The sequence below is a fragment of the Colius striatus genome, chromosome 11 (genome assembly GCF_028858725.1).
Source record: "Colius striatus isolate bColStr4 chromosome 11, bColStr4.1.hap1, whole genome shotgun sequence".
NCBI classification, from domain to species: domain Eukaryota; kingdom Metazoa; phylum Chordata; class Aves; order Coliiformes; family Coliidae; genus Colius; species Colius striatus.
In genome coordinates, this window is record NC_084769.1 from 19,014,771 (window position 1) to 19,031,847 (window position 17,077).

General features: G+C 37.9%; 1 protein-coding gene across 3 annotated transcripts in view; it reads left to right on the top strand.

Moving 5' to 3' along the window:
• The first annotated feature begins 5,914 nt into the window (after positions 1 to 5,914).
• The window catches only part of PSMD14 (proteasome 26S subunit, non-ATPase 14), a 47,555-nt gene continuing 36,392 nt past the window's right edge, over positions 5,915 to 17,077 (top strand). The window contains exons 1-3 of one of the 3 annotated variants that reach the window (XM_062005052.1): positions 5,915 to 6,014; positions 10,979 to 11,066; positions 13,869 to 13,920. In XM_062005052.1, the coding sequence (XP_061861036.1) occupies positions 13,873 to 13,920 (48 nt within the window). In that variant the 5' untranslated portion in view covers positions 5,915 to 6,014; positions 10,979 to 11,066; positions 13,869 to 13,872. Of the gene's footprint in view, positions 6,015 to 6,415; positions 6,665 to 10,978; positions 11,067 to 13,868; positions 13,921 to 17,077 lie in introns of those variants that run through there. The other 2 variants (XM_062005053.1, XM_062005054.1) reach the window with 2 other exon arrangements.

Consider the following 17,077-nt stretch of genomic DNA (forward strand, 5'->3'; position numbering starts at 1 on the left):
GCTACGTAGTAATTCTTGATTACTTCTGTGTCATCGGAGAGTTTACAAAATCTACAAATTGCATCCCTGTTTTTGAAGCAATTTCAAAGGAAAAAGTTCTGAGCAGAAAACCTGTTTTCATAGACTAGTACTATCCCAATCATCCCTTTAATAAGTCATTATGATTACTTTCACTGTTGTCTCCATCATTATGTCCTCCAGCAGTATAGCAGTGGATAGCTTTTCTTTAGCGTATCTTTACAAATTGAGTTGAAAGCAATCTATTTTCTGCAAAATGGCTGCTTTCATTGTATACAGGACACTGAACCTCTTGTGTGGGACCTTTTCACCATGTTGTGATTGATTTTACATCTATTGAAAACAAGTCTGGTCTCTGCCATTTGTTTACCCTTGTATTCTCTCTTTATGCTTTGGTATGCATTTTTAATTAGATACACTCCAGTTCTTTCACCACTAGCTAACACTTTTATTTGGGAAGCAGTCTTTACTAGCCCTGCAAATATCCACTGTTCTTTGCAATGTCAAGTCCTTTTCTCACCTTGCTTTGACTTGGTTATCACTTATATCACAAGTAATTCATCCATCTGTTAACTGCTCCAATTCACATTACTTGGCTTTATTTTAAAGATCTTAACAATGGTCAATGGTCTCATCTGGCAGCTGGTTTCTTGTAAAAAATGTGCCTTTCCCAAGTGACATTCTTGTTAGGATCAAAATATTCACTGAATGGGTTTATCTAGCAGCTTACAGGTCCCTCAGGCTCTCCATAGAACATATTGTATATATTCAGTGCTTTGGGCATGCCATGTGTAGCCATGTGGAGGACTTCACCTTCCATTTTATTTCACTTTTCTCCAGCTTTCTGCCATGTTTTCCTTCCATACTGTGCGTTAATTCTTGCCACAAAAAAAACCAAAAACCAAAACCAACCAAAAACCCACAACAAAAAACCCACAAACCACATATTATGCATCTACAGAAATGTTTAAGTTTTGATCCAGTGCGTGACACTAAAACAAAACTCTCTGTTCTGGTGCACTTTGGTGCTTTTTTTGGCCCTGTGAAGCAGTCTGTAAGCACTGGAAGTGGGGTCTTTCATATGACAATCTACAGACTAAGAACATGCTTAATATACTTTGGTTGCAAAAGGGAAGTCACTCTATGAGACTTAATTAGAGCTATCCAAAGTAGAAGATGCTTAAAGAAATAGAGAGTCATTGCCTGTTTACCCCTACAGATTTGCTCCTACTAGTTTGTACTACCTAACACAGACACAGTCACAGAAGTGATTGAAATTGTCTGTTTCTTGGCTCTCGCTACCTGACATTGGTGAAAAGCATTATGCCAGTTACACAGCACGTTTGTAAAGGAATGTTTCAGCCCAAGAATGGAAATATCTTAAGTACTAAAGGAAGTGTAAAATTTATTTTTATTGTGTCACAAATAAGGGGAAAAACTCCCACTGAATAAAGAAAAAAGAAAATTTAGGTGGAAAATTGTTCCATCCCACAGTAATCCAGAAAAAACCCCAACAGTATGTCCACTTTACATACCACCTTTCTCCTAATTTACAGTCTTCAATTTACAGTCTTCTACACAGTTATTTAAATAATCTGTCTCTCACAGAGTAGCACCTTTGCAATTGCCAGGGACACAAACCCACTTCTCTGTTTCCTGATAAAAATTTTCCATTGACACCCCCAACACAAGCATTTCCAGCAAGACTGATTTTTTTCTTGGCCTTTTCTTCTCCAGATGGTTTGTAGATAGTTCTCACAACTCAGACATCACTTCAAATAGACATAAAAAGACAAAGTCCAGTTTCCTTTAGGACTGCATAAGAAACTTGTATTGGATGGAGAATACTGCAACTTTCAATATAAACAAAAGCTTTTAGCTCCAACTGGGGGACGGGAAGTGTGTGTGTGTGTGTTGTATTATGGCGCATTGTAGGGAATGTTTGCTTTCTTAATATTCTCTCTCTGCTAAACTGGGATGGATTGTATCCAAACACATTTTACCATTCTTCCCACCCAAATTAATCTGGGTTTGTACTTGTCATACTTCAATGGGCAGGTTTATATACTGGAAGAGATGAAAATAGCTTTGTTTGCAGGTTTTCAGTAATCATATGCTTTATGATTAATGAAGCCTCTTTCAAACCTTTAACAGCCTTCTGCAGCTGACTGTAGAATTGTAGGGAAGACTAAAAAAAGTAACCTCACTCATATACTATCTTTAACTAATCTTGTAAAATTTTGTTCATTGTCTGTGACAAGGCCTGTTATTAGTTTGCATGCAGCAAAGAGCTGATCAGGCATTTTACAAGCTGTTGGGGATGTCACAGAGGTCATTGTAAGCACTTCTAACTGTTTTGAGTGCTTGCCAAGTATGACAGAACAAACCATTTTCCCATATACAGGTTTGCCAAGACAGAGCTCCAGTCCATGCTCAGGGTAGAAGGCTGCAGTTTAAGAAACTGCTATTCCTCTATTAGTTTTTTAGCGTTTGACTACCAAACAGTTCTGAGCAAAAAACCCCACCCTAATAGCATGCTGCTTCTGACTCCATTATCCCCTTAAAAGGATAACATTAGCTCTTGTGCTCTCCCACGTATATATTCATTCCCTATGCTCTGTCCAAATTCTTAAACACTGAAAAGATAAACTGGCCACAACTCTGTGTTTTCTCCACTCCACAGTGCATTGTATATTCTAATCTCTAGTTTCTAAAATGGTATTTTCTTTGGGTTTTTGTTGGGTTTTTAAAATGTTTTAACAAAGTTCTGTAGAGTTTCTTCTGCCCAGGGAGGTTGTGGATTCTCCTTCCTGGAGGTCTTCAAGGCCCATCTGGACATGTTCCTACACAACCTGATTTAGGTGAATCTGCTTCTGCAGAGGGGTTGGACTAGATGATCCCTAAAGGTCCCTTCCAACCCCTACCATTCTGTGACTCTATGATCTCAAACAGCATTCTGTCTATATATGTAATTTGCAAGAAAGTTGTGGCCAATCTCTCAGTGTGTTGATTGTACTCTGCATACAACTCTTCAATTTCATCACTCAGTTCTGTAAAATCAAACTCATTAGTTACAGAGCTGCAGGAATATTGCTGTTTTAACCCAATCACAGACAGAATTACAGAGAAAATGATGTATCAGATAAGCCAGGAACCAGGAAAAAAATGGTGTGATCTCTTAGCAAGTCTGATCCCTATTGATCACTTTACTACAAGCAAGGATAGGTTAGTATGGGGAAAACTGGAAAAATGTGAGAGTCTAATAAAAAGGAGGTCTTATCACTTATGATAGCCATCTAAGTTATAACAAAGAGAATCAATCTTCAATATTTTCCTTCAGCATTGTGTTGCAGGAAAACAATGAAAATCTTCTACAGATTAGTGCCAGTAAGGCCAAAACAATGAGGAGTTCAGTGCCACACAAGAGAGTGCCCTTCAGATTAAATGACAATTTGGAAGTGTTTAACAACATATGGTCTCTTGTCTTTGACATATACGATTAAGAATATATATTTTTTATATCAAAATATAAAATACCATCTGTCATAAGTACAAACTATGATACTGCCTCTATATATCCAATTAATTCACTATACTTTCTAATGTAAATATTTCTCCTATTTTCTCTTTTTTCTTCTTCTGTAACTATATTTATTTATAAGATTTCAATAAATGTATATATTAAAAAAGTCAATAGTATGATTTGAAATGTAATTAGGAATAACAATGAAAGTCTGTTTCACTTTGTATTCCAAAGGAAAAGGGCCAAAACTTCATATGCTTTGAAATCACATGGCTCACTTAAGTCAGCATGTATAGGTAAATTACAAATGTCTAAGCATGAAGCTTTTCCTTACTATACACATCAAGCCACAGAAATATTCACTTATCAGAACTGATTTTGTTTCTTTCTTTTTTTCAGAAGTGCAGAGTTTCTTAAAGACACACGATTGCAGAGGAAAAATGGAAATATGACTATTTCTCATTAAGATGTCAGAATTACAGTTAAAAAGGAGGAATATGTTTTCTCTCAAAAACATGGTACAAACCCAGAAAATACACCATGCATCACTGACTAATACTTCACTTCATTGATATAATCTCAGAAGAATGCAAACTTTCAACTACATAACTATTTTAATGACTTTTGAGAACATTAAAATATGTAAAATTCTCAAAACACAGTCTCAAGACTGTAAGATCTAAGTTTTGCCAGGTTAAAACAGGAAAGGATGTTAACAGCCTCTTTGCAGCAGAGTGTAAGTTTACTTTTGTATGAGATGAACACTTATAAACACACACACAGACACACACATATTTAGTATTTTTTTCTGAATAATCTGCCTGTGGATGCATCAATAAGCTGCACTAATACATTTTGTATTAGTAACATGAAATTGACTGACCAATAATATAAACTACATTTTAAGCCTTCAGCTTTCTAAGGATCTTTTGGAAATTTTAACTCTTGTGATTCCTTCAGCCTAGTAAAGATCTGAAAAGGGATGGAAGAGACAATTATAGCAATATTGTTTTTAAAAAAGTTGAATAGCAGTTATCATGGTCATGAACTGTCTCTTTCTTTTGATTCATTTTACACATCATGGTATAAAACCTCAACACTTCCAAGCCTCCTAGGAAGGGTCTCTCTGAGGTTATTTCAGTATAGTTTATAACATAGTACCTTTTCATCTCCTTCCATGTAGTTGTCTGATCAGAAAATCACGGCCATCTTGGTCCTTAAAGGAGCTTTGAAAAACAAACCAGAATGCTCCTCTTGGTCATGCACAGCAGAAACTTTACAAACAGTCCTGATAAATTGCTTTTATAGGTTAAGTTGTTCAATACTTTCAAATATTTCAGTGACTAGATATATATGAACTTCTAGAAAGATATCATTTTAACCACAGTAGTTCCAGAGGCAGAGTTCTGCATGTTCAACATATTATCTGATTTTGTCATCCTTATATTTCCTTTTTAACTTACAAAGGAGTTTTTGTTAGAGAGAATAGAAATTCCCATTTTCTTCTCCTCATCTTTGATCAGCATGTATGCTTTTATCTCATCTCACATTTGTCTTCTTTGAATGGCAACAATTTGCAATCTTCTGTTTCTGCTTATGTTGGGTTTACACATATGACCACTCTTTAACTTCTTGTTTTCTGTAATACCATTTCTGAAAGGAGCACATGTGTTCCTCTTACAATGATCATTATTTCATTGACAACACATTTGTTGTTTCTTCTGCCACCCTAAAGTCTAGTTATTTGAGCACTGGTATCATTCAGCTGCAGTTCGATCCTACGCTATGGAGAAAATAAACTCAGGGCATTTTACAGCAATGCAGTTTAAGTGCTGCAGTTCAGCATGTGCCACTTTCCACTCAGCATCACACAGATACCATGTCCCTCTGAGAGCCTCTGCTCCCAAAATCTCCAAGTAACTGTAACAGCTACAGACTTGTTACTGCACAAGGCAACAAGCACAGTGAACAATGAATGCTAAAGTGACTGGAGCACCCCGGTTCCTCGAGTGCTTCTCAGGCCCCTTCTCGCTACTGCTGCCAGGCCCTCCGTGGCCTCAGGCCCAGGCCGGCCAGAATTCGCTCTCGAATCTTGCCGTGCCTCAGGCTGGCCTGCACGGGCCTGCCGGGGTCTACCAGAACTGGCTGCGGCCTACGCGAACCGCGACGGCGCCGAACGCCGTCCGCCCTTGCTCCGCCTCCCACAGGACGGCCGGCGGTGGCGGCAGCGTGGGGGGTTTCAGGGCCGCAGCCGCCCCCGGGCGCGCGCGCCGTTGCCAGGCGGGCCCCGTTGCCACGGCTCCCAGCCCACTCTGCCCCGCCCCCCAGGGCTGCCGGGCCGGAAGCCCTCGCCGTGTGCCTTTTGAACCCGGAAGTCCTGGCGGAGGCCTGGGCGGACTCGGTTTGAATGAAATCCGGCTGATTCACGGCGGCCCGGGCCGAGGCGGCGTGGCTGGGGGAGCTTCTCGCGGAGGTGAGGGCCCAGCGCCACGGGCAGCCTCCTTGCAGGGACCCTCGAGAGCCCGGCACGGCTCGTGGGGCGGCGTCTGTATGGCAGCTGTGGGAGTGGGGCCCGCGGCGAGCGGGCCTGAGCGCCGGGTGGGGAGGCGGGTAGTGGGGCCGGGAGCAGTGGGCAAAAGGGGACGGGGCAGGTCTGGTGGCCCTGGAGGGCCATTTTCTCCCCGTGGGATCGGCTCTGCCAGACCGTGTTTGTGCTGGTTGCGCCCGAAGTTTGAGCGCTTTCGGGCAGCAGTGGTGCCGGAACGGCGCGGCTGTAAACAGGCAGAGCCAGGCGAACGGTGAGCGGCGCGGGGGGCGGACCCCGCCGCTGGAGCGGCCGCCTGGGCCGCGGCGCCCCACGGGCCTGGGGCAGCCCTGCCTTCTTCCAGGCCCGCGGCAGCTGCCGTGTTTTGCTTCAGCGGCGCCCGCGTTTCAGGAACTGACGAGTGTTTCGGGGAGCTTCCGAGCGCGAGTTTATTCTGCGGGGAGCAGCAGCGATCTGCTTCGCATCAGAGGGACTTCACGCACTGAAGCGCGACAGCCTGTGTTGTGAAGCCTTGCGAGGATCGTTGGCAGTCCCGCGTTCTAGCGGGAGGGGGATGCGAGGGCAAAACGCTGGCTGGGGTACGTGAAGCAGAGTTCTCTAATCCATGTCAGGAAGGATTAGTCAGAATTAATTAGAAATGGTACAACAACAAAAAGCTAACAGTGCTGTTTCTAGTATGCAGTGGACTTAAGTAGTGTTTTCAGAACAAATTTATGTGATGTAGTTGGATACTTGTAAACAACTAGTTGATAAATCTGAATATATGCTGATGTCATCTCTTAAAGTTGTACTTGCATCCAGTACACTGTAGAAAACCAGAAAAACGACAAGGATTGAGATTGACTTTTTAAAAAAAGTTTTATGAAAGTGTAGTTAAAAGTTTTGTGTAACTGAAAAGTCACTCAGGGAGCTGAAAAGTCAGACAGGTTTTCATTGAACTCACTTGTTATGAGTCTAAGAAGTACTATGTGCCTCAGATACAGGAAGTACACTTGGAAGAAGATTCTGCTGAGGAGAGCACTGTTTGTGAGCTTGTGTTATGGAAACAAGGAAAAGATCTGTGTTTTTGAAGAAATCCAGAAACTGTCTCAAATTAATTGCTTCTGAATAATTTTGTGTAACTTTGGGTAACTAGGGTTTGCCCCTAGCTTAATGGGAAGTTTATGTTCCCTAAGACATTAAAGCATCCCCCATCAGGGATATTAATTTGATATCTATGATTGAGAAAACAAGAAGTTAAAGCATACTTCAAAATTAACACCAAAAATACAAATGAGTGTCTAAAACTTTCTTGAAAGTGGTTAAATTTTGACAGACGTTACAGTCTGTGTACCAACAGTAGCTACAATTATCTCCTAACATCTAGGATTATGGGAAAGAACAGGTAATTAGTATACTTTGGATAGTAGAAAACTAGAATGATGATTACTTGCTGGAGTTGCAGGGGGCGGGGTGGGGAGGGGTGATGTGTGCTGTTCCCCTACTATTGTTTGTCCTACTCCCCCCTTGTGCAGATTTCAGAGGAGCTCATTACTTTCTATATAGCAAAAAACGAAATTCAGTTTTGTGGGTTTCTGTGGTGGTGTGGTTTGTTAATGAATCCTCATTTCCCTGTTAGTTTGATGTGAATGTACTTAAGTAGCTTTAGAGTAGTCTAGTTGGGTCCAGGTTACTTTAGGAACTCCAGCTCAGCAATGAATGTAGTAGAACTAGGTTTGCTGTGCTCCCTGAAATCAGTCTGAGAAGCTAACCTGCATACCTTCTAGTCTAGCTCAGTCTACTGAGATTCAGGTTGATATGGTCCAGAAACTTTGGTTAACATGCTGAGAACATTACAAAATCAAAATACTCTTGTAACTCTGGACTACACTACTGAGACTGCATTCATTGATGTTGTGGTTAATCTTTAGCTTTAATGGACAGATTACTGAGAACTGGTGGTAATTTTTTTTTTCTTATTTAACATAAAATGTTTAGGAAAATAGACTTCTTCCCCAATCATTGCAATATGTGAATCTCTGTTCTGGTCTGTTTCCTTCATTCGATGTTTGATATTTTTACCTGCAGTAAGTTTGTGTTGTTCTCTCCATGAACTGACATTTCTCTGCAAGATGCAATCCCTCAATATTTTGCAGTCATAGCTGTTTATCACTCTTAGTACATTTGAAATTGTTATACTCATAGCAAAAACATTAAACCACCTTTTTAGTTGCTGCTAATGAAATTGTTAATCTATTTACTATGTGGAACTTCTCAACAGGAGATCTGGAAGTACTTAGACAAAGCTTAGCATGTAGCTTCAAATGGAGAAACTGAGTTACCAAAGTTGAAATGATTTGTATGAAGTCACCCAATACACAAATCTCTAAGGGTGGAGTAAATTGCCATTGTCTAGTCTGATACTTTGTCTAGTATTAGAGGAATTTAGTAACCAGTGTTTTCTCCTCCATGTATGTTGAAGGTAATTGTAACTTTTTTTTTTCTTACTAACTCAAAAGTTATAAACCCAGGAGAACATTCTTTCATTGAGGGATTACATCATGAAGTGTTAATGCTAGATAAAAACGGTGTACCATAGTGTTGAAAGTCAGATGTCTCATGCAAAGTGATACAGTAATTTAAGAGTGTTCCAAGTAGACCTCAAAATCTGTGCTGAAAACACGCCAAGTATAAGCACAATAGCTATTGGTTTATACCTATATGTGTATATATACATTCATTATATATAATTTCATCCCTATGTTAATAAGGAAAAATGCTTTCATTATTAGAAGTCGGCATTTAAGTCAACATTTAAATAACTTAAAGTAGTAACAACAAATGATTGATGAACCAGAGCTCTCCTAAAGGTACAGTCATTACAGTTACGTAACAGTAGTACTATGAACAAGTATTAGACGTGGATTTAAATAAAAAAAATCTGTTTTCTGATCAGTTTTTAGATGCTTTGTGTATGTTTCCACTGTATTATTAGCCACAGACTTTTCCCTTTTGAGGCAAGGAGAATTAAACAAAAATTGCAATAATGGAAATTTATTTTTTTAATACCATGCTATGACCAAGGTGTTGTAGCAGAGGTGTTTCAATCACAGACACACACAAGCAGAGGAGCTGCTTAACTTTTTTTTTTTTAAGCCAACAGTGACCACGTATGATGAATACATGTCATCTAAATCCTGCAGTACATGAAAATGCAAGTTTATTGTGATCATTACTGGCCTTCCGTAATTTCTGATATGAACTATTTGACGTGTACTCCATTCTTTAAAGCTTTGTTTCACACACAGACTGTTAACTCTTCCTTGTAGACAGGGAAATATTATCAAAATACTCTTTTCTAACTTTGGAAGACAAAATTTACTCTGAACAATGTGTTTACTGCTCTGTTTTATAGAAAAGATTATATATGTGTATCTATAGGAAAAAACAACAGGTAAGTATGTAATCTAAACTAGCCTTTTCTACTTCGCAGCAGTTCTCATCTAGAGTTTACTATGTTGTGTACACACCCCAGGGAACTGACCAAGCTCACAGAGATATGGTTTTTCCCATAACCTTGCAGAAATTGGGGAAGGGAATGTAAGACCCCTGAGTGGCTAGCTGAATAAAACTGAATTGAGTTCTCTGAATCCCACTTGTGAGCTGCTTGCAGTTCCTTTGCAGCCTGTGCTAGTATAACTGTAGGCTGTTGTGGTCCTGTCTCATTTGATCCGATTCATATCTGTGTGCAAAGCTTGCAGAAATGTAGCAAGTTTTGACTTGGTAGTGGGACTCTGCTGCAGCCTGTCAGCACTGAGAAACTCTGACTTGTTCTTTCTCATCTAACTTTCCAGGAAGATCGGCACATCTTCCTTTGCTCTTTACCTTTTTGAGATAAGGTTCAGAATAATGACTGTTAAATTACCTTGATTAATAAAAAAACCCCACAAAAACCCAAACCCAAATAACCCTCAAACCCAAAGACATTCTCCAGGCAGCTTTATCTTAAAGAATGATTTGACATAAATGTCTTCTGGATTAGCAATAGAAGCCATTGGCTCTTCCAAGAGCTCTTTTTCTGTTACGCCAAGAAAACTGTTCTGGGATGCAGTGTGAATCCTCTCAATAAGTGAACAGGTTTTTTGAAAGCCATTTCTGTTAGCCTATCAGTTTACTGTAAGGCTGCATAAGTGGAAGTCCTAGCAGTACTGAGAAAGCAGCATCAAGTTGGTAAGCAGCAGCTTCCCCACTGCTCCTTATGTTAACACTGACATTGGAAAAACAAGTATATCAAATCATGGCCACAGATCATTTCACTGATCTGTTTTAAAACACTGCAAAACAAATGATTGAGTGGATACAATTAGTGAGCACCACTCTCTGAGCGGAGAATAACATGACTGTTAACTCCTCAACTGAATGTGAAGTGGCATTTCTCAACCTGAATTCTAGCAAACCTAAAGGCCATTGTGACTTTCCCAGTCAGCTGCTCTTGTAAAAATAATAAGAAAACTGTCCATACCTGCATACTGCTCTTTACACTTAGGCCATTTTAGCTATGGCAACATCTCCTAGTAATAGTTACAAACACAGTTTAAGTTTTTAACAGCACTGTAAACGATTGATTAGCTTTAACTTGTTTAAATGGGTTATTAAAATTCTTGACTCTTCCATGTAATTTTGAGAAACTTGAAAACTTCTTCCAGTGTTATGGATACTTGGGCAAGACATGACATGGACTGCTTCCAGGGGTTATATGCTACAAGCAAAAAATAAGACATTCTCTGGGTTGTTTTTTGATGGTGTTTTGTCCTTTTGTATGTTATCAATGTAGTATTTCTCTTTATATGTGCTGCTGTTTCTAAATGTTACTGTTTTTCTGCCCTTCCCCACCTTTTTATTTCCTTCTATAGGAAAGAGACCTACTCGCATCATCTTTATAGTCAAAAAGTGAGAGCTGCTGCTGAGTTTATTCTGTGAGCGCTTCTTGTTGAGTACCAGGTTAGAAATGCATAACTGAATCATTTGTAAATGCTGAACTTACCTTAATTAAGGTTTATGAAAGCATTATTTCATAAACAGAGTTTATGATTGAAATAATACTTGAGCATAGTGGATTAACAAAAATTAAAATTTGTTCTGGATTGCTATATAGAGTAAACAAATATGTTTAAATATAGTATAACCTACTAAAACATCTCTTACAAGTAAGAAAGTGAAGTATTAGTTGCTAAATAACTAGAGTAAAGCCACAGAGACAGTGAAATAACTTGCAGTATCCAGAACTGATTTGTAGATATTTTCTCTCTGCGCTGTCTCAATCTGAATATCTTTGGTTTAGCAGCTACTTACTATATGATCGTTAGGTGGAAAATGTTGCATTCCTCAAGTTCTGTAAGGCAATGAGATGACTTTGTTCTAAAACCTGGAAAGTTAGGCTGATAAATAATCAGTTTGTGTAATTAGTCTAATTAATACATCAACATATGATGTGCTATTCTGTTGGGTTAGAAACTGGAATAAATTATGTAAGTAAAATATTGATGAACTAGAAATAATTTTCTTTTTACTTGCTAAAATGAAATGTCAATAGGTATAAGATTATTTAATATTAGTTCTTAAATGTATATAGGTAATACACTTCGTCAGCTTCTGGAAAGTGCTGTAGTTGTGGGAAAGACCAGTTTTATGGATATAAGTGATAGAAACTGAGAGTTTCTTAAAATAAATGTATAACCATGATTGATTAAAATCATAAGTTTAGTAGTTTAAATCTACTTCTCAGCTACTCAGCCCTCGTTAGTGTCATGAAAGATGAATCTGTGGGTTTCAATGGAGGAGTATCTACCACAGAGGGGTAAAATGAAATGTAGTTGGCGTAAATTTGTACTCATGACTATTTTATTGAAGCCATTTACCGTGTGCTTATATAACAGCTTTAAACAGCAACTTAACCTTTCCATGGAAATCCTACAGCTTAATTTGGAATTTATTGTAGTTCAGGATAGATACACACTTTGTGTGCAGCTTTTGCCTGTAATAAAGAAGCTTGATTTAATTGACTATCTGAAAATAGAAACATAATTATTGACCCTTTAATAACCTCCTTTTTAGTTCCTATAGTGCCATGGTAGCTTTAAGAAAGTACTTATTGTTGGTTGAGGCTGTTGGGTTTGAATGTTTTACAAAATCGGGGGAATGAATCAAATGAAGCTAATAGCTTGCTAGTCCATTAAGCCCGCAAAGGGAATTTAGCACATGGAGCGAGTGTTGTTATTGGCCCATGTGTCTTAGATACTGTTGCTTGAAATGGGTGAAATTCCATACATGATTAAAGTATGAGTTAAATAATCTTGTCTAGTGGTGGATTCAAATGGCTGCCTCTTGTGTAACAAGAATCTTAAAATAGTTTTACACTTAACCTGAAATAAAGCTTCTTAGTATTTAGTCAGTAAAAATAATAGCAAATTTCAGAAGGGATAAGGAGATTGTTTAATATCAACTTAAAGCCTTTTTTAGTATATAAAGCATATTTATTTTTTATGGTAAGTTCAAAGTTCCTGAATTAGTATTCCTAATGCATTGTGAAATTATCTACACAGTTCCCTTAATGTGTAATGTAACATCCATTTGAAGGAGGAATATATTTTGAAAATATTACTTGTTGTTCTTAATTGCTATTACATCACCTGAACAAGCTTTGTTGTGTTTTATTAAAACATGTGCAATTAAAATTAAGATCATATCTGATACTTTAATTTGCATGTTCTCTTTTGCAATTAAGTCACTAAATTTTTGTAAGCCTTGGAAATGGCTTGATTTGCTGAAAGGTGTTTAAAAAGTGTTTTTCATTAGTTTAATATATCACAGAGTTGTGTTGTATAAAACTAAAAAGTTCAAAAAGCCGAGTAAGCCAGATAAAGGTTTTAAAGGTGGGATAAACCCCTTACTTAGATATCCCAAATTAAATAATAGGTTGCTTTTCAACAACAGAAACTGAATAAACTGCAAAAAAGTAAACATCGGTGTAATTTTTGTAGATGAGCAGTGTAACAGTTCTTATTCCTTCAGATCACACTTTTGAAAGTTCCAAGATAAAGGAGCTTGCTTTTTTTTTCTCAAGTGGTGAGTTAGTTGCATTGATTGGAATAATATTGTACTAAAGCAATGGCACATGCAAGACTGGAAATGTATTAAATGACTGTACTGTCACGAGTGTTCTAACTATATATACATTAAATGTTTACTTTACTGTATTTCTTTTAGTATAATGAGTTCATTAGAAAAAATCTTTTAATGCTAATTCAGAGATCCATAATCTGCTCAGTGTCTTTCACATGTAGTTTTGATGATAACTGACAAGCTGCAAGTTAATTAGCGCAGAACTTACTAATGAGGATGCTAAAATCCTTACTTTCACATTTTTATTGATGCTTTCTGAAGAAATTGGAGTAAACTTTAATAAGTTTTAGGCACTTACTGGATGTAGGTGCTGTTCTTAAGCAACAAAAATCCCACAATTAATAGAATGATAGGAAAGTTTTGAAAAGTTTGACAAGTGTGCTCATCTTCAGAAATGGGGATAACCCAAAACCAAAGCAATAAAACAAGGTCTGTTAATTAGCATGGAAGACAGCTTCTTGAATTAATATGTGGTGTTAATTAACAGGAAGTCTGATGTTGTGTTGTAATTACCACCAATATTTTTGACATACTGAGTGACTGAAGGTGAATTATATAGATAGCAATTTAGTAAACACTTCAGAGCTTGGGAACATTTTTCCTTTGTTTCTGTTTTTCTAGAAATATGGATAGACTTCTGCGACTTGGAGGAGGTATGCCTGGACTGGGACAGGTTAGTATATAGCTTGTCAATATCTTCTCTTTAATATGAATGAGTTCTGGAATATTCCTTTTACTGTATTTAAAATCAACATTAAAAAACCCTCCAAATTAATATAATAATGTCTGACTTGAGAGATGTTGTATAAGTGTATGCAAATCATTGTTACAGTCTGACTGCTTTTTTTTTTTGTCAGTATGAACTCTTGTGTTGGCACTGAATTTACAGAATGCTTATAAACCTTTTATTTGGTGTCAGAACATTTGGATTGGAAAGCATTGGAAACACAGAATAAATTTAAATCAATTTCCAATAATAAATATTTTTAGAACATGAATCTTGTTACAAATGGCTGAGCATATTCACTTGCTCCTTCATAAATGATATATTTCAGTCCATGGATCATGTTGTGATGGGTGTTATAAGATGCTGAAAGATATGTAAATTTCAGGAGGGAATTTGAGTTGAATTTCACAGAATCTTAATTTATCACTTGCATGTAGTTGTAGACACCTATATGTGTGTCTCTTTTGTGCCTTTTCTTGTTTGCTGTTGTCCTCACTCCTGTAAATCTACTCACAGCAAAAAGGCCTCCCTGGCAGCTGTTCTTGTGGGAGACCTACACACACTCTATGGCTTCTTCTATTACTAGAGCAAATCCTTGTGCTTTTCTCCTTGACCAACTGGTGTGGCCAGCAGGCTTGACAAATAAAACCAAGCTGATCTTATTACATTGTGCTGACTGCTATAGCTATGGGGAGAGTGGGGGGTAGGGGGGAAGGAAACTTTGAGACTTGTAGGAGGAATTATTTCTGTAAGAAAGGGGCTCTGATATAATTTCCTTCATAGTCTTGGATGACCATAGTAGCTGGCCTTTCTCTGCTTTCCTCATCTGCATCCGGTGTTCTGTTCTAAATTGAGCATCCAAACTCTTGTTCTTGAGCAGTCAGTTTTTTTTTGTCTTGGGCTTCTTGATGTGTGTGTATAGTGTGTTTTACGTCCAGTGTAACTAGGGAAGGAGTGGTTTAATAAGGAAACATTTGGTGAAATGTTCTAAGCTGATTTACAGCCTCTAGGTGTTTTGCCAAATAAGCTGTAACTTTTTGTGCATTTTTTTCCTTTTTATAGATTAAATTCTATTCACGCTCCCTTAGTGACTCTTCAAGCAGCTCTGTTATTTTTAGTTTCACTTTCTTAAATGGTTATTTCTCTTGTTCCTCTGAGCTGCCAGCCTGCTTCATGACTCTTCATTTTTTCTTAACATCTGCGCAGTCTAATCACTCAAGCTTTCACTTCTTAATCCTCTCTGAACTTGATGCATATTAAAGCTGTCTTTCAGTTTTACAGTTAACTCTCTCTGCTTTCTGATTTCTCAACTTTAACTTAAAGCTTTCTATAAAATTGTGGCAAACAATAGAACATAACATTCAGAAACAGCTCGCTGAGCTGCTTTGGCCTGCAAAGCTGCTCTGTTTGCTTAAATATGGAATTGTCTCTTAAATGAATTGATGTGTATGTGTTAGATTAAAAAGAAGTGGAAAACTGAGTTGCTCTTTATGCAAGTTTCTGCTTGTACTGGATATCTCGACTGCTCTTTTAGTCTTCTCATTTACTGAATCATCAGGAGGGCTTTTCAAAAAAGAGAAGTTTTATGTCCTTAACTAGAGTGTTTCAATAGACCTTCAAAGATCACTTCTGTTCTATTTGATTGATAATTGAGAGATAATCCAGAGTGAATCAGCTGGCTTGGGAGAGAGAAGTTGGATATTTCTTGGACCTACTTTGTTATCTTAGACAGTAAATAAAGTTATCACCATTAGTTTGCACTAGAGTGCTTTAAAGAAAACTATACAAAACTCTTTAGTTTTCTTATTGCTGTGTCACAGTTCTGTCTTTGGAGGTTTTGCTTTTTAAGGTTGAACATAGTGAAAACATCTGTTGAGTTAGTCACTCTTGCTAACATAAGAATAATCTATGTATATAATCTCGTAGAAAAAGAGAAGCATTTCGGAAGTAATTTTATAACATAAATTTGGGTTGGTTTTTTTTTTCCTTGTAGCTGGGGGTTTGCTTAGCAGAGGGACAGCATCACATAAGGTGTGCTGATAGTAATTTGCTTTGTAACTAATGTTCAAGTAACAGCAAATGCTTAGTCAGCACAGTTTCTATTTGATTTCTGCCAAGGAATTCTTTCTCATTGACTTAGCTTCTTCAACAGCAGATACTGAGTTATTTCCCCTTGGTTAAACCACCTCTTCTGATTATTATCTTGATTGGGTCTGTTTGTTCTTCATTTTCAAACTCAAATATGTTGTCCCAAGTGCTCTTTGGATTCACGTTTTTGCAACTTTCTGTTCAAGTGTTTTAGTGTCTTCTGTTCCAATTAGAAAATACTTTCAGTGAATTCATGGTTCTTCTCTTTTACTACTTGGTCCTTCTGTATGCTGTTGAGTACCTGATCAGCCTTCAGTGTTGATTTGTCTGGAGGTGATTGATGATAAGTTACATTGACTCTAAGCCTATATTGGTATGGCTAATAAACAAATCTTTAAGGAAGTGATCATAAAGAGACTTAGTGACTTGTGACTTAAAAATTTTGAGCCATTCCTTCTCTTTTTGTCTACAGTGGACAAAGGAGTGTCTTTACGGGTTAGCAGGTAGGAGGAAGGAAGAGAATCTGGTAGCTTTTGGTATCACATAATCCATCCCGGTTTTTTTTCCTGGCAGTGAACTTTGTCATTAACTTGGTGTTCTTTGTATAGGAAGGTACCTGGTTTTAGCTGTAAATAAGACCACCTGTTCAACATGCAGAAATTTGTCTTAGATGGCTGGTATTGTAGGTATTTGAATTTCTGTTCTCACGATATGTGCATAAGAAGGAGTGACTGAAGCTTTTCAAAAAAGATATGGGAGAATGATTAAAGTTTTAATGTGTTGTGATATCCCAGGCAAAATGTTATTACTTAAATTTCACTTCTGTGGTTCATGGGAGTTGAGAGTTTGGCAATGCTCTCATTTCTCTTCTCTTGTATGGTTTCCTGTCTTCTTCCTTCTGCCCTTTGTCATGCTGGGTTTTTTTAGTCATCTTCCCTTTCCTGGGTGATTCTTTTCTGTCTCTCTGTTCATCCACCTGGAATACTGCGTACCACAGAATTTCACTAGTGATTTA